General features: G+C 40.0%; 1 protein-coding gene across 1 annotated transcript in view; it reads left to right on the top strand.

Annotated features, from left to right (window-relative positions):
* Positions 1-5,735: 5,735 nt before the first annotated feature.
* Positions 5,736-18,743, top strand: part of LOC107747683 (beta-secretase 2-like) — a 23,198-nt gene continuing 10,190 nt past the window's right edge. Inside the window, exons 1-2 of the mRNA XM_016562277.1 lie at positions 5,736-6,456; positions 18,338-18,426. Of these exons, the coding sequence (XP_016417763.1) occupies positions 5,944-6,456; positions 18,338-18,426 (602 nt within the window). The 5' untranslated portion in view covers positions 5,736-5,943. The remainder of the gene's footprint in view (positions 6,457-18,337; positions 18,427-18,743) is intronic.

The following is an 18,743-nucleotide window of genomic DNA, read 5'->3' as shown; positions in this document are numbered from 1 at the left end:
AATAAAAAAGGCAATAAAAATATTTATTTTGAACTGAGTCTAGCTAGTCTAGTTTAGGGTTACAAAAACAGGGGGTGGTGAAAAACTGCAGGGGGTTTGAGAGCTGATTAAAAGATAATAATTAATTATATCAAATTTAAAATTTAAAATAAACAAATAAGTGGGGCTGAGCGATAATTGCAATATAGCTTAGTGCAATTATCCAATCAAAGGCTGTAATTGGATGAAATAACTGTATAGTCTGGTGTGCTGTGTGTTTTAGAGTGAAGCAGGACACTGTGTTCTGATCTGGTGTTTTCAGCATCTCAGATCATCTCGGTTCACAGTAAATGCTACAAACTGCATGACTGCATGTGCTGCGAATTTAACATGCATTTGAGTATGCAACGTGCGCTAGGGTTTACTTTATTTATGCAATTGCATAATTTCCATAAACTTCTAATAAGTTTACAGCACTTTATCAGTATTCCACCTAAATTAAAACTTTAGGATTTCAAAAGTGAAAATCTTGACAGTGTGAATGTTTCGAAGTGAAGAATTTAAGACATATTGTAAAATACAATTATTATTATTATTATTATCAAATATTCATTTTTGTGTTTTACAGTGAAATTGTCATTAACAATATTTCAATCATGACAACTCGCGGAAGATTTTAGCATGGTGATGGATATGACAATGTTAATGTATTTGGTCTTGGCGGAATAGATCTGCTACGCCGCTGCTGCTGAATTGCTGCTGCTGTTGGTTATTGCTGTAGTTGTAGATTATTGCTGCTGCTGCTGCAAGCAAGTACAGGAACTTGCTACTGCCAGTGCATATGGTGATACGGTGCTGTGAGTATTTAAGACATACTGCTGCTGCACAAATAGCTAAATAACCCATAGCAGATCTATACAGGTGGAGCTGGGGAAGGTGGAGGGTTTCAGAGAACTCTGAAAGGCGCGCTGCAGGAATCTCTAGTGAATGCTAGCCAGCCATATAAATGCAAGGCAGTAAGCTCATTGGCTGCATATGCAGCATGAACCAATCAGCTTGTGCCAAGTCGTTTAACTCTCTGAATATCATCAGTTACGTTAACAACCCGTCAGCCTGCGCCATCTAGAGTTTCATGACTGAACTACTTATATCTCTCTATTTTGATAGAGTTAAATCATAATAATAATAATAATAATAATAATAATAATAATACAGGAATCCCTGGTCTAGTCAAATAAAAAAAAAATACTGTATCTCAAATAAGTAAATGTTGCAGCAGGAATTTCTTCGGGGTAAACTGTCACACTACAAATGGAAGATCAGCTCCAGTGCACTGCACTGTGGGATACAGTATTCTATGGGCAATGGGTCTGATTGAAACACCTGAATTTAATAATTAAGAGATGTGTCCTAATACTTTTGTCTTAATAGACAGAAGTGTATCTTAGAAGTGTATCTTAATAGACAGGTTGCTGGTTTCAAATGTGCCTTAATGCTTTCCCACCTCCTTATACTCTCTGTGAAGCCAGCATATTTCACATTTCAGATTTTGAAAGCAGCTGTCGGTGTGGGTGACTGCTATAGTCATTATTGTTTTGTATATCTTTTTGTGCTTGACAATTAGAATAAATGACCAGCAAGTGTGTCATTCTGCTCATGAACAACTGTGAAATAAATAAACAAATAAAAAGAGATGAGTCCAATAAAGCTTGCGAATTTGACTGCTCAGTTTCACAACTCAATCCAATACTGGGTTGCAGTGTTGCCTAGTAACGATGGCACACAACTGACCTTATCTTGTGCGGTCATAAAAATGTATGAAGTCCCCCCTATTTTCCTTCCTCGGTTCTCTATTCCCTGCTCTCCATGCACAATCACTCGCACGCAGCCAAGGGCAAAGCACACTATGCATTTTCTTATTCCCTACTACAGTACTGCTATCGTGCGTGCGTGCGTGTGTGTGTGTGTGCGTGTGTGTGCCCGCTTTGCCTGGGAGCTCCCTTGTTTCATTACAGCGTTGTTATCTGAACCAGAACACTGTCTCACAACACACACTGGGTAGGAGGGAAGCAGATCACATGGTTTAAATGTAACACTCACACACTCACACACACATGTATCTATATTGGAGAGAGAAAGGGAAATGTCTGAAAGGGAGAAGGGCTTATAGAAGAGGCTGCACCTTTATTGGATTGGCCTTGACAGTGATAATTTCGGCAGAATCCATTCAGCCTCTGGGGGGAGGACAGACACCAGCGTTCAATAACACCTGACACTTTTTTCCCATCATCCACCACACTGAGGCTACAATGTAATTCTACTGTGTCTGATGCAGCATTGCGCCAATTTCTTTGGAATATGATCTTACCTCTAAAGATTGAATACATTTACAATGTCTGAAACTGCAGGCAGCTTTAGGGGACACTGAAGAATATTTATTGGTGTTTGCAAAGGCAAGCATCCATATTACTATTGCTCATACTTAAGGGTTAGAGCTTTGAACAAACATCCAATTTGAAGTATTCAACTTTTATTGTGTAACTCATTCATTTTTATGTGGATAATTAATTTGATATACTAAATTAGTTAAACATGATTCATTTTGTGATTTTATATTTGGGAAGTTATATTCTATATACGAGAACTGTATGTGCTTCAACAAAAACAATAATTACTCAAAGAAAATAAAAGTATGATCTTGATTTAGTTTTTTGTTTATTACAGTTTATTTTGTAGTAGTCTATTATTGTTATGTAGATTACAGTTTATTATTGTATTCTATTAGTTTATAATACACACTTTATTACTCAAAGAAAATAAAAGTATGATCTTGATTTAGTTTTTTGTTTGTTAAAGTTTATATTGTAGTAGTCTATTATTGTTATGTAGATTACAGTTTATTATTTTATTCTATTAGTTTATAATACATTATTTTATTATATATTATAATCCAATTATTTTTATATATAAATAATAATTTTATATATTATATATTAATATTATATTAATAATATTTTATATATTAATAATAACTTTTTGAATGTGGCTTATGTCAGACTACAGTTTGAACAGGTGGCGATCCCAAATTGATCCACATATGTGACACCCTATGCTGATGTTATTCAGATTTAAGAATGAAATTGAGGCAAAGCTTTGAGGCAAAGCTTATGAAGTTGTGGAGTTGCGAAATGATGACTGGTTTCAAATTGCATGTTTAGCATGTCTATGGTGATAGATGTAACAACATTTGAATGGCCATCAATGGAGAAAAGAAATTGTTGCTCCAATTAGGACTGTTTACAAAGAAAGTGTTGTGTGTGTGTGTGTGTGTGTGTGTGTGTGTGTGCTGCAGTGCAGATTTTCCAATGTTTTTGTATGTACACATGCACTACACCGGGTAATTATCGTTAACTAAAACTAAAACCGTAAAAAAAACACCATTTTCATTACTTGAAATAAAACATTACTAAAAGTATATAAATGAACAAAAACTATAACAGCATATCAATGATACTAAAATAAGACTGGTACAGACTTTTGCAGTGTCTCGCGCATGACACTGCATTCTAAAAACACAGCGATCAAGCAAAAAGTAGTTAGTTTTTAAAAAATGTGTCTTTTAGATGTTTATATTTGTACAATACTTTGTGATGGGCCCTGGCTTCTAACTGTGTATTTATACTGGCAGGGGCTAACAGGGCCATGCTAACCGGTGAAACCTTAACCCCGTTTGTCCAACACCTCATCATTCAACCATCCATTCTCCCAGTCCTCCATCTTCTTCAAGGGTAAATCGTGTCAAGTCACGTTAAATTGAGCCAGATCAGAAATGGCCCAGATTCAAGGTGATTTTTGCTGTACACACTGTCATCCACAGCACATCTGTGTCACATGGGGGGAAACAGATTTGGGCCACATTTAATAACTGCAGAGTGAAAGTAGCCTATGTAATGTGGTGTCTAAGTGGATTTAACTTTTAATGGCGATTCCAGCCTACCAAAACATTTCTCCTCTATGTCCTCTAGTTCTTTTTCAAAGAAGCCGGTGATCAACACACCTCGCATTCATATCACAGAAGGTGTTTGTGATGCTGAATGCAGAATGGCTCAGGCCCCAGGGGGCACCGTGAGGCAGTGAGGGTGGCAGCAAGACTTCACCACTCGACCTCCCGCTGTCCTGGGAACAGCTGCGGCGCAGTGTGGTGTACGAGCGTCTGTCGGGGCGCAGATGGCGGGCGAGGGTGATACCTCAGAGATGGCAAGCCGGCGATGCCCCTTAAGAGAGCAAGCTGGCAGGTACAGGGACGGTGAGCTTAACCCTGCCAGCTGAGTGGGTCGTCAGGAAGTGGGCATCGTGTGCAGCGATGCACACTGCAGAACGGACAGTTACACACCAAAAACAGACTGGATGTTGAAAACCTAGTGTAGGTGAACGCTAATGCCTACAAGCAAAGAAAGAAAGAAAGAAAGCTTGACAGTTATGTTTCAGTTCTCAGTTGTTTCTGTAAAAATGAACTTTTCCTGACGTTTTCCATATGTTTCTGCGTGAGAAATCTAAACAGACATAAATGAGAGTACAGAGCTATAAAATTAATGTGGACTTCACCATTAAGAAGAATATGATTAATTTGAAATTTGATATTTTGTTGCAGATTTTGGTATTTTGGCAAGCCAAATTGAGACATTGTTGAGATCTTCTCTAAAACTTCCAAGGAGACATGCAAGATTTCACAGGAAATGTAATTGCATGCCTGCAATTGGAACTGGATCATTGCTTTAATAACCCACAAATTCTGCCCCATCACCTGCAAACTAAAGGGTCCAGGCTGGGACAAGATGGAAATGAACTTTGTGGACAGGTCAATACCACACACATCCCCCTCCTTTCTCCGCCTTAATCCCTGCAGATTGTCCAACTCCTCTTCCCTGCCTGTAATTACACAATACCCAATATCACCATGCTAGATGCCAACAGATGCACCACGAAAGTATACTAATAGCACACTTGAATAAACTTCTTTTTCGTAAGGGTTGTTAAAGATAAATACACAACGACAGTGATCACAAGTTTTTACTGCATTGTTTTTCATTGAGTTTATTATTTTTAGTTTATATGTTTTATTTTAAGCTTATTGTTTTGGCAGTAAATATTTTTATCGTTTTTCAAACGATTATGATGACTAAATTACACCAAATATAAAATGCTATACAACCCACCATCTCTACACACAAAAGTGTTTGAAGGGGCTGTGTTAACATGGCAGTGGTGCTGTGAAAGATGGGTGTTGTCTTATAAGGAGGACCGGTGCATTTAGCTCTGACTTGGTTGGCTCTGGTTCTCTGTCTTGCCTCTCAAGTCTTGTTCCAATCAGGGTTCGGCGAAGGTTAGGAAGCGATGTTCCAGTAAAGGCGATTTGGACTGTAAACAGTTAGCTTGCTCACTCCGATAATCTCCCTCATTCACCGCCACAGTTTGTTAGGTGAGGGAGCGGTAACCTATGCCCTCATCTGACTATCGATGGTACTGCAAGACAATAGGCTGAATGTAAAGAGAATTGTGGATATAATACTGCTGCTCGTGCAGCCTATTTTTAATATATATAAGTATCTGATTAAGGTATGCACAAGCGCGGCCCCTGCAGACAAAGTGTAATTAATTTTTTACAATAACTTTTAAACTAATGGTTTATTTTACCAGATCATTTTAGTCCCTAGTTTAACCTCAAGTCAAGTTAACAGGGTGTCTTAAAGAACTATTAATTATGGACTTTCTATATGATTTTCAAGGGAAACAGTGCACACCTGGAGATAGCCTAGAGTAGACGGCATTTTAAGCTTCACCGTCGCGTTCCGTTAGCGTTCTCAGCCTATAGCCGCCCCAAACTGCTGTCTAGCAGCCGCAGCACGCAAGCTTTTGAGACACAACAGTAGTCTTTCTCTCTCCCGTGCCTCTGGCCCTAGTTAAATGCTGGAATGTTTGGATATGCTCGTCATATCCGTCATATGCTCTTTCAGGAAGTTATCAACTGAACATTACACACATAGGCTACTTTATATCCCTGCGGCATCTGTCTGGTTCACATACTCTCTGCCGAATAGTATTCCCATAACTAATAATGAGAATGAAACTATCAATGACAGAGTTCTGCACTTTACAGCAAAGCTGAGTGTTGTCTGTCTGGTCAACGTGAAGTTTGGCGAGATGCGGCTCTACGGGCTTCTGCTACTTTCTCTTTCCTTCTGGATGTCCCATTCAGTGTTTAAAATACCTTTAAAAATGTTTGCGGGGAAGTTCAACGCGTCTGTGCAGCTGGACCTCAGGCCTTTGCGAAAGATTGAAAGCGCAGTGGAGAGTGGTCTTTCCCTGGCTTCGGATCCAGCTGGGATCGTCAACTTTCTGGACATGATCAATAATTTAAAAGGAGACTCTGGTAGGGGATATTACATGCAGATGGTCATTGGGACTCTGGGACAAACGGTATGTCATTTTTCAACATGTTGATACCTCTAAAAATATTTAGCCTAAATTATTTAGGCTAAATATTTATCTTGAATATTTTTCAACATTTTGATACTTTTCAATTATTTCATTGTTCCTTTTGTATGAAGTGGCATGTTTTGTAACGGGACATTTATTCATTTTGTAACTGTCTCCATTTAAGACAATGGTAATGTTACATCGGAACTTTTAAATATTTAAACTAGATTCTGCATTATTATACAGTGGCCTTAAAAGTATCTGCACATTTAAGTCGCACGAGCAAATGAATGTCGTTGCATTGTCGCGAATTTGAGAGGATCTGACCACCAATAACCTCTCATACGTCCATTAAAATTACTTTGGGAGAGTCAAGTTAGAAGAGTTAAGTTACTATAATTTTGAGAAAATGTGTAATATTTTATATAATTAAATTACATCAAGACATTTGTGTGATTTAAGTGTCCACATACATACATGTGGTTTAACAGTTTTCATATGGTTTGCCCTCCACAGTCTTGTTTAAAACTCAGCTGATTTCTGATCAGCTGTTAAACATCAGAGTAGATGGGTACTGTAGGCTAAGGCTGATCTCAAAGCAGTGTTTATGCTTTTAAAAGCATATCAGTTCAAGAAGCATGTGATGTGAAAGTCTCTATGAGATGCCTTGGGCACAGGATGGAGACCAAAGAGCCTTTGATCTTTGTGCTGAGAATATGTAAGAGCCAACTCACATGGGTTCACATGACAGTGGGCCCCTCGATGAGAGCAGCTGACTCAGATTAGGGCCTGAAGCAGACGTGTGTGTCCACTTCTCTGTAAAGGCTTTATGGTTAGTTGGTATTGCCGTTATCAATTTCTCTTTCTTATCAAAAAAAAAAAAAAAGTTTAATTAATATTAGATGTGTTTAAAAAATGTGTTGTATGTGTAGATGGCAGAATAGTTGAGGTGAATATTACAATGTATTTATGTATTCGGCCTAGACAGTCACTCCTTGTGTTTGCTTGGATAGCAGATGAGCCAGGGATAGCACAACATTAGTGATGCAATTGACAGATTGCTGTAGACGCATCATCTCTTCTTTTTTACTACTAGTTGTAGCACAAAATAAACATGAATGAACATCAGAAGCTATGTTGAAAGAGAGTCAACTTACTTTGTATGAGTTAGCATATTTGTATTAAAAACTATGAACAGTACAGAATTACATTTAAAACGGTTTCTCGTCTAATTTGAATATCTTCCGTTTTTAAGCCCAGCCCACTTCCAGTTTTAGCCGCAGATGCAGATACAAATAATGTTGAGATTGATACAGATTATGATTCATAATAACTTTCATAAATATGCTGAAGAATGTATACACATGTACCTGCAATTCCAAGAATCTGTACATCTAAAAATTAGCCAATATATATATATATATATATTATATATATTATACAAAGGGAAAAGTTTTTAAATGTGTTTTAAATAGGCCTATAAATGCAAATATCACAAATTATTAATTCATAAATATCATCAGGCCTACACTTTTAGGAGCTGCACAACATGACATTTTACAACCTGAACTAACCAATTAACCTTGTCTGCATGTTGGTTGCACTACAGGACTTTGATTTGGCGCACAAAAGTTTTTCAAATATTAATAATCAAAGCAGTGAAGCAGTTTTGTTAAATTTGTTAAAGAAATAATAATACAAGATTATGCCGTATTACTTTTCTTTTCTAGAATTTCATTCTTTTAATGAGGCTTTTCATTTTATCATGTTGTCGAGAGTTTAATCACCTTGACTTTTTTCCCAAAACATTAAAATGCATTTTGATTCAGCTTTGTTGAAATCCCTAACGCCAAAAATGAAGGGTTCAACCAAAGCAAACACCACTACCTAAATTCCGTTTGAAAGTCATTGTCAGGTAGAAGCATTTTAAACCCCTGCTATAACTGTAATTGCATTCCTCTTTCTGTATAAATCAAGCTTCAATGTAAGTGATCATGATTCATCACATGGCGTGTCTCTCTGGAAATATTATAATGAAATCTGCTGTGTCATTGAACATCATGTTTATTCTCTCATCTCATCACAATTGAATGAGCAAGGTGAACTGCGAGAGGCCAGGATCTTCCCGCATCCTCTGCGAATATGTAATTAAGGGTACTCATGTTAATTGAGGCGCTCTCTCTAAACGAGCCACTAATTGCAGAATCTGTCGCATGTGCGGAGGCATCGGACTGGAGTGGCTCACATCTGCTAATTGGTACAAACAGGTAGCAGATGCGCTCCCAGTGACAGAGCGCCTGCCAATTAGCTAAGCCACCTCGATAGGGGTGATTAGAGCCGCTTCACCAGTAGAGAAGCCATGGGAGCGCAGTGAGGAGGAGTATACGGGGAGAGACAAGCACAGGGAAGGCGCCAGATTCCCAGAACCAAAAGGAGTAGGCTATGTGTGTGCCAGGGCCCTGTCGCGGACAGACTCAATGTTTACTGGAAGTAGCCAGTAGTCATGAATGTAGCATGGCTAGATTTTACTTTGTAGCTAAATTTAGCGACTTCCCCGCCCCTTTTGAGACTTTTTTCAAAAGTTTAGGGACAAATATAGTAACTGCTTGGACAAACCTTATCTAAGTTCTCATCTTGCCCACTGATCTACGTTCATCTTTATATAGATCAGTGAATTTGCCATTGTGATGTCATCTAATGACATTTAGCTACCAGTTTTAGCTACTTTCAATTGAAAGCAGTTGGCAACACTGATCATGCCCATTCAAAACGAGGGGGAATACTATTTTTATATTTAATACGATCACACTGGTGTGATTAGAACATTCAGTGCAGCACATCCCCAGCTGCTAAAATCAAATCTGAGTTCGCGTTTTGGCTGGTGCTGAGCCAGACACAGACGCGTTTTTACAGCTAGCCGCATTATAACCAATCACACACGATTCTGTTGAGCTTATGAATGCAATGACCAATCAGAGGCGTTCAGATGAGTCATCGCTGAAACGCCGGTGTTTTGTTCAGTGTGCGCACTCGCTGACTGAATTGCGCTCTCTGGTGAATTATTTCTCATCAGAAACAACAAAGTGCAGATGTGCGAACGATGTAAGAAGATTATTCATTTCACAGTGGAATTTTTGAGAGTGCTTGAACTCTGGCTAGACTGAAGTCAATGATAATGTTCTTTGATGGCTAATGTAAATGTTCTGTAACTTACATTTACATTTAATCATTTAGCAGACGCTTTTATCCAAAGCGACTTACAAATGAGGACAAAAAGCTAGTGTTAATTTATTTTTTTATTAAAAAGAAGATAAATAGATGAAGTAGAATTAAAATAGAATAGAAAGTGCTAGAGTTAGAGGGTCAAATAAAGATGGAACAGATGTGTTTTTAGTCGTTTCTTGTCGTAACTTAAAATATTTTTATTAAATTCACGTTAAATATAAAGTCAGTCGTATTAAAAATATTTTTATGGCATGACACCCATATCTGGTAGGCTAACTTAAGTAAAAAGATGGGTTTTATGCGTAGTTAATAGATAACATTAGGCTATGTTGCCCATCTCCCGTTATAGACCAACTGACATGATCTATAAAGGTGCAAAATGCTTTTACTTGCACATATTTGAGAATCGAGATATTTCTTGATATGGTTAACACGTTTGGGAATATTTTGAGTAAAAAAGGAAAAATTAAATGCAACATAAGCCTATATCAGTACAGCGCTATCGTGGCTGCTGTGTGTCGAGAGCATTTTTACATTGCTTAAAAAATAATAATTAATAACAATTATATTTTGCATGGTGATCTTTAAATGAGTTACCACAAACAGTTTATATTGAAGACCGTGATTGTAGCCGGGTGAGAAACAATGGTTGTACTTTGTGCTGTTTGTCTGAGCATTTGTGCTAATAATCGTCTTGAGTTAAAGCTGGCAAGGAATGAGGAGTTACACACAATAACAAGTTTCTGATCAAGTTTCTGCTTATTGGAAAATGTCTCTAAACACAATAAGCAGATTATTCCTCTTGAATTTCTTTCACACCCTGCAAAAACAAGGTCTATGCTTGCAATAACATATTCATTCTGTTTCCACAATACTTTACAAAGCAGACAGGTTATCGACTGCTGCTTGTTCATCTAATCAGTTTACTTATTAATGTGAATAACCATGATTTGTAATGTTTAACCCTTGTGCAAAAGATGTGTGCTTAAATGTATTGAATGTGCACTTGTGGTGTACTTTAAATCTTAAAAGTATATTTAAAAAAAAACTGTACTTGCAGATTTTATTTATAAGCCACTTAAAAGTTTAATACACTTAAATACACTTTTACACTTTCACAACGTCAAATTAAAAGTTTACTTTAAAGTACAGTTTAAATCATTAGGCTTTAATAAGCTTTTGTTGTCCTACGTGTGCTTACTTTGATGTGTTGACTAACATACTAAAGCAGATGTATAGTACTTCATTATAATTTAACTGTAGTGTGTTATTTGATGTTACATTTAAAGTTAATGTAGCTTATGTTAAATGTCTTAACTTCCTCATTACAACTGTTTTACAAATATATTCAAATACATGACATACAAATTTGAATAAAGATGACCATACAATATGTTTTAGTTTATTATAAATGCTTGTCAGTACTTTTGGCAGTACACTTTATCCATATTTCAAAGACAATAACATATTACTTCAAAGACAATAACATAATCTAACATACTAGGCTACTTAAGTGAGTCCCAAAAAAAAATTTAACTAATTGCATTTAGTATACATTTAAACTATGATAAATTATATAAGGGTCCGAAAACATAAGTACTCTTTTTAAAAGTATACTAAAATATACTTCAAGGATAATATAAATAACCTGTATAAATAGCCGATCATTATCATTGGTTACATGTGGAGAGTGTGCAAATTTCCTGTATGCATAACTGGATTACCTATTGCATTTGCTACAACAGCAAATGGGTACTGTATACCTCAATGCATTGTGCTTGACTTGACCTTACAAACCCTTGTAATCATGAACAAACCAGTAATATAAACCATGATTATTTGTCATGATTGTGAAGAGTTGTATTTTTTGTATAGATATGTTATGTAAAGTAAGAATAAAAATGGCAAATAACTATAGTTATTTCTAAGCATTTCCAGATAGTTGGACACCAGTGTCTTTATTTATTTATATATATATATAAATTCTAAACACATAAGACAAAAAGGAATTCAATTTCAAACAGCTGGGGCCTTTCTCAGTTTTTCTCCTCCTTAAAACAGATGTAAAAATCATTATTTAATAACAACTCAAGATTTTCCATAATGTTTAATTCAGACACACCATTAAAATGTGTTCCTGGGTTTAAGAGTTTAAGTGTTTTTCAATGAAACTGTTAGGATCAGTGCAGTGGAGCAGATCTGTGTGTATATTATGATGGCGTTAACGATGAGGAATGCCCATAATGGCCTCTTTGGCAACTGGGTGAGATGGCACAGCTCTGTTATCTCATTAGTTCCCCCTCGTTGAACCAGCGCTCCGACAACATTATTCCAACTGTGTTTCAAACAGAAACATATGTGTGGAGAGGCTAAATTGGAGGGCTCTGTGCCAGCAGCGCTTGATGGTATTTAGGTGGTTGACATTTAGGTATTTAAAAAAATCTCTCTCTCTCTCTATATATATATATATATAAATTAAAACAATACCATATAGTTGTTTGCACACACTTTTGGGCTCTGAAAATTTGTGATTTTCAATTTGTATTTTAACCAAAGCTTTGCATAATTTACTTCATTATGACACAACATGGTTCATACATACACTCATTTATAATCTGCTAAAATCAAGCATTTGATTATTTATGTTTATTTTTAAAATAATCTAATAATGGTTTGTCAGATTCTTTGTTTTTTGTTGCTTAGATAGAAGACAATGTATTATTATTATTATTATTATTATTATTATTATTTATTTATTTGTTTGGTTTTTTCAGTTACTTCTGTGAGGTCAAATTTTAATGCTACAACATAAAATGGCATTCTAGAGAACTGGGTGCTTTCAACTGTATTGCAGCAGCTTGGGAAGCCCTTTTCTGTTCCAGCATGACAATACCTCTGTGCACGTGAGTCTGGAAGCTGACTGGCCTGCAAAAAAGCATTGACCTGAACCCCATTTAATACATTCAGGATCAATTGGAATGGGAGCAAATAACAGCATGTTCCAACATCTAGTGAATTACCTTCCCAGAAGGGTATAAGCTATTATTGCAGACCTGCCAACCTGTATGCATTTTGCGTAGCGGGTATGCATTTTGACCTCAAAGTACACTGGTACGATTCGTTACTCTAAACTACGCAAAAACCTGGTTGCGCTTCTGTCCACGCACAGTACTCAAATCAAGCAACAGCAAAAGAAGAAGAGTTCGACCAATCAGAGCGCTGAGTTCATTCCCCAAATAGCAAGCGGGGAGGATTGACAAATGCGTAAGGCCTATCATTAAAAAGAGACAGCAGATTGACAACAACACAAAATCCCGCTCGATCCCCCCTCCACTTCCTTTTGTGATCTGATGTGGCTTCTTATCACAGAATGAGGCAGAAAATATGTTCTATACTGTAAAAAAAAGGCTATGTCGATTAACAATTGATCATAAATGTACAGTACATAATTAATATGAAAATACCCAATATGGCTTGAACAACAGAGAAACGATACATTGTCGCAGTTGAGTGTTTATTGTCTTTGTTTTATCATTAAAAACATTTCTATCTTATTTTTATTCAGTTACAGTGACAGCTGGATGTCTTTGTCCATATTATGGATTTCCTGGAACATCAGGATTTCTATTATTTCTGTGATGCATATGTGGATTTTCTGCGTGAGGGCGCCCTCTAGAATCCAGTATGAATGAAACAGACATTACATGTGTTTTTAGCACTAAATAATGGCCAATCCATAAAAATAATACTTCTCTTAAAATAAATTTGTAGACATATGATAATCAATGTATTTCTACAGTGTACAGAAGTGTGCTGGAGTTTTAATTGAAGTGTACTGGAGTTTCGGACTGAACCGAACTGAAAACTGTGGTTAAAAATTTCTCCAGTTACTGTCGTAACCTCAGTTCCCTGAGAGCGGGGACGTGACATTGTAAAGCATTCGCAGTGGGAACTCCTCCCCTTCTCTGAAATCCTGAAACTTTATAGGATAATGCCAGTTCAATAAACTGGCCAATTGTTGCTAATCAATGCAAACTGCATGTAAATACTGACAAGCCTGTGGGCAGTATAAAATGTGTTGAGAGCGACAATTGCCTCAGATTCTAAGACTGAACGCTGCAAAACTGATCAAGCAGCGAGCTCGGCTATCTTCGCAATGTCTTGTTCCTGCTCCCAGGGAACTGAGGTTTGACAGTAACTGGAGATGTTCTCTTTCAAGCATTCACTCTACATTGCAAAGCATTACATTGCGCAGTGGGAACGGTATACAATCCCGCTGTGAGAGCGGTGAAGATCAGCCCGAACTAAAGGCTAAGACCACACCAAACATGGGATAGAACAGCACACAATTCCCAACCAATAGCAATGCCGTTAGGGAACCCTGCAGCTGATGCATAGCTAGACCAATGAACATCTTAACTCAGGTATACCAAATTAGGACATCTGGCCAGAATAAATGAGCGGCTGCACTGAATACAGGGCAAACACAACCATAGCAAGGTAGCGCTGTGCAAAGTAACAAAGCACATATAAAAATGTACACAGTGTCAACAGCTATACGCAGTAACAAACTGTTCCCCAATTGCATGCATTGCAATAAGATGAGTAAGAAAGATAAGTGAGGTTAGTGATTTACCGAAAGAACTTGAGACGCCAAGGATGGCACATCCAACTTGTAAAACCTTGGCGAAAGTATTCTGTGGAGACCAGCCAGCTGCATGGCATATATCCCAAATAGACCAGGCCCATGAAGAGGCGATAGCCCTCATCGTATGGGCTCTGATGTTGAGAGGGCATTCCTGTCCCTGGCTCGCATAAGCTGACACGATAGCATCTACTATCCAGTGAGAAAGCCTCTGCTTAGAAACTGCTTGTCCCTTAGAATGGCCACTGAAGCACATAAAGACTGGTCAGACTGTCGAAAGATGGCAGAGCGGTCCATATAAATCCTTAAGGCCCTAACCGGGCAAACAGCACTCCGAGCCTTGGCGTCATGCGAAGTCGACGGCGCGAAAGACAAAGCAGGCAAAGAAATGACTTGCGCTTTAAAAGGGGTGGAGAGAGATTTAAGCACATAGCCCGGTCTGGGCTGGAGAGTAACACTGCAGTCTCCAGGCCCAAAACGAACACAATAGTCGCCCATCGAGAGCGCATGCAAATCTCCTATGCGCTTAGCCGAGGCAAAGGCTAGAAGCAGAGCAGTTTTGAGGGAAAGCTCCCTCATAGTGATAGATTCCAAGGGCTTGAACGGGCGAAGAGAGAGAGCTTTTAGAACCAGCGCTAGGTCCCACGGTGGCACCGAAGGTGGGCATGGGGGATGTAATCTCCTCGCTCCCCTGAGAAATCTGACCACCAGCGTGTGCTTCCCGATCGTTTGCATGTCAACCGGGGAGTGAAATGAAGCAATAGTGGCCACATACGCCTTTAGCGTCGACGGTAGACTCCCTCTGTCCAGCCTGTGCTGCAGAAAACATAGAACATCCGACACGGGGCAGCTCACCGGGTCGATGTCTCTATCACAGCACCATTTCACAAACACTCCCCATTTAAGTGTGTACATACGCCTAGTAGAATGTGCACAACACTCAGTGAGTGTATCAAGCACACGGGGAGACAGGGCACTTGGCTCCTCTAGGACCTCTGAAGCAGCCACACATGAAGGCTCCACAGCTCCGGGCTGGGGTGCCATATCGAGCCATTCGCTTGAGACAACAGGTCCCTCCTGAGGGCGATTCGCCAAGGGGGGGACATCAGTATCTAAAGCCAGCCTGATAGGAAGCACTGAGTACTGGGGTATGTTGTGCCCTCAAAAGCAAACCTCAGGAAGCGTCTGTGTTGCGGAGCTATCTGAATATGAAAGTATGCATCTTTCAGATGTACGAATGCAAAACAGTCCCTGGGATGGATTTATGCCAGGATCTGCTTCAGTGTTGTCATCCAGAACGCACATAGATGGGTCCCCCATCTCTCTTGGGTACCACAAAATAGCAAGCAGGCTTTGAACTTCCTGTCTCAAAACAGGGGCATTTCGAGGCAGTGTCAGTGACAGAACCACGCCATTGAAACTGGGTGGTCTGCGTCTGAACTGGAGAGAATACCCACGCTCTATTATGTCCAGCACCCAGTGTGAAATGCTTGGAATAGCTGTCCATGCATCTAGGAACTGACATAGCGGCCAAATGCCTCCAGTCGCTATTGCTAGCAACAAAGTTCGTAGACTGATGCCTTGCCCCAACGAGGCTAAACGTACTGGCGGGGAAACAACTTGTTGAAGACAACACTGGGTGGCCATAACAGGCACAGACAGGGTCTGAGCCAGGGCAAGCGATGCGGTATCTATAGTATGAGGAGGAAACAGCTCTTTTTGTGAGGGTGTTTGTGTTTTTATTGAGCAAACAGAAACAAGAACATTGCATTTGTCTCCTACAGGAACAAAGGGGACATGATGCAGAACATGGCGCTTGGGGGCCAGGCCTCCAGCAAGCTTTCTCCTCCTCTTGACCAGACCATCAGGACGAACATCCGACTTAGGACAGGGCACCGAGGAGGGTGTGGCAGGCTGTTTAGTCGCTCTCTGTGCAGAATGGGGTGTTGACGAGGAGCATGATCTTGAATGCTGCTGGAACATGTGTCATAGCATTAGATGACTTATCGCCTTTACGTGCTTTTGAGCCTCAGAGAAACACTCAATCACTGACTCCACGGTGTCACCAAAGAGGCAGGAGGGTGTAATTGGCGTGTTGAGGGGCGTCTTACAGTCAGAGTCCTTCAGGTCAGCTAGGGTTAACCATAGGTGCCTGTGAAGGACCACCATAAAGCCCATGGATCGACCAATGGCCTGCGCTTAGTTGCCATCAGCGCAAAGTCTGTCGCCGCACACAGGTCTTTCGACGCTTAAGTGGTGACATTGCCTCCGTACATGGATTGCAGGAGCTTGGCTTGGAAAACCTGCAGCAATGCCATTGCATTGATGCGGCCTCACCAGCGGAAGTGTAGGCCTTGTCAGCCAGGTCGGCAGTCAGCCTACAAGACCTGGACGGCGGGCTGAGGGCCATGCCCAGCGTGGCGGAAGGAGGACATAAATGCATGGTGACGGTCTCCTCGACGGGGGGCATGCACACGTATCCATGGGCTTCCGCCCCATCCATGTGGGAGAAGGGAGACTGCGTGGGAGTGTGGACGTGGGCCGATTGAGGTGCATGTGCTCATGGACGTCCGGGAAGAATGGTAACTTCCTCCTCGAAGCGGCCTGGTGGTGGCCCGACTACAATTGCCAGAAGTCAAGTTTACTCCTGGCAGATTCCTGTGGAGCATCCCAGCTAAGGTCAAGTTTCTTAACCACCTTAGCAAGAACCCTGGTGAGCTCATCATGGAGATCAGCAGTGCCATCGGTGTCAGGGCGATCCAGCTGCCCAGACCTTCTTTGATGCCGAGATGAACATGGAGTCCTCTTCCTCATCAGTGCAGAAGGAGATGAAGTCCGCTAGGGCAGGAGGTGGGCGAAAACACTCGTCAGAGAAAAGGACTGGGGGAATGGACTGTTGGCAGAGGACAACAGCCCGGGGCAGAGTTGTCACCTTTGTCCCGAGGAAAGGGAAGGCCCACCAGTGGTACACAGACGGCAGTGGGCCTCATCCCCATCAGGCCATGAGCAATACCCCTCCAAGCTCGTAAGACACAAACCGGCAGGTCCATGCAGTAGACACAGCCCGAGTCTGTAAAGGCAGCCTCAGCGTGGCCCAGGCAGGCAACGCAGTGCTCATGTGTGTTCGGCAGGCTGATGGGGCCCACGCAGATCCTACAGAAAGTAGCCATCGAATGCTGAAGAAATTATTGTTTCTTCTGTTGCGTCTTCAACGATGGCAGCAGCATGAAGCAGAAGATTCTGAGACAATTGCCGCTCTCGCCGCATTTTATACTCCCCGCAGGCTTGTCAGTATTTGCATGCGATTTGCATAGATTAGCGACAATTGGCCAGTTTATTGAACTGGCGTTATCCTATAAGGTTTCAGGATTTCGGAGAAGGGCATGAGTTCCTATTGTGAATGCTCCGCAATGTAGAGTGAATACTTGAAAGGGAACCAAGGTATATATAGATCCGTGGGCTAACTGTATTGTTGCATACTGTGCAGACCTGCTAACCTTTGGAAAATATTTAACATACTCAAAAAACTCAAAAGAATTTCCAAGGTTGGGAGGTCTGTTATTGCTATTGATAACCCCGGTAACTCTTATATGCTAAGGGGTATGACGTAACAATCCTTGCATGGCTATAACTCCACCCACAGGAATTATATTGCTAATGCATAACCAACAATGTATCCGCTTAATAAAGCAGTCCAAATAATTTAGACAATTTTACTGCTCAACAGGTTTAAAGGAGCTGGACATTTCTGCTTTTGCCCCCTGGACTTCCATTAAAACTACATTACTGTAAATGTATGTGTGTTTTTTTGTTTTGTTTTTGTTTTTTTTGTAGCCAAGGAATTTTTTTTTTTTTTCTGTGGTAATCAACATCATGTCACAGAGGATCTTAAGCTGTATTTAATGCAGGGTATTCCTCTAAAACTATTTCAAACTAATGCATACAAAATTACAAATAAGTGATGTATGTTAATACATAAGATAATTACATCAATGTTTTCTGTCTTTGCAGTTGAACATCCTGGTTGATACTGGAAGCAGCAATTTTGCTGTAGCTGCAGCAGCACATCCCTTCATCATACACTACTATAACAGAGCACTGTAAGATCACATCCCTGCATCATACACTACTTCATCAGAGCACTGTAAGATTGCATCCCTACATCACACACTACTATAACAGAGCACTGTAAGATCACATCCCTGCATCATACACTACTTCATCAGAGCACTGTAAGATTGCATCCCTACATCACACACTACTATAACAGAGCACTGTAAGATCACATCCCTGCATCATACACTACTTCATCAGAGCACTGTAAGATTGCATCCCTACATCACACACTACTATAACAGAGCACTGTAAGATCACATCCCTGCATCATACACTACTTCATCAGAGCACTGTAAGATTG

Source organism: Sinocyclocheilus rhinocerous, unplaced genomic scaffold (assembly GCF_001515625.1).
Source record: "Sinocyclocheilus rhinocerous isolate Xijiao unplaced genomic scaffold, SAMN03320098_v1.1 scaffold2274, whole genome shotgun sequence".
NCBI lineage: Eukaryota > Metazoa > Chordata > Actinopteri > Cypriniformes > Cyprinidae > Sinocyclocheilus > Sinocyclocheilus rhinocerous.
Note: the sequence above shows the minus strand (reverse complement) of the source record. Positions and strands in the feature narration are given on the sequence as shown.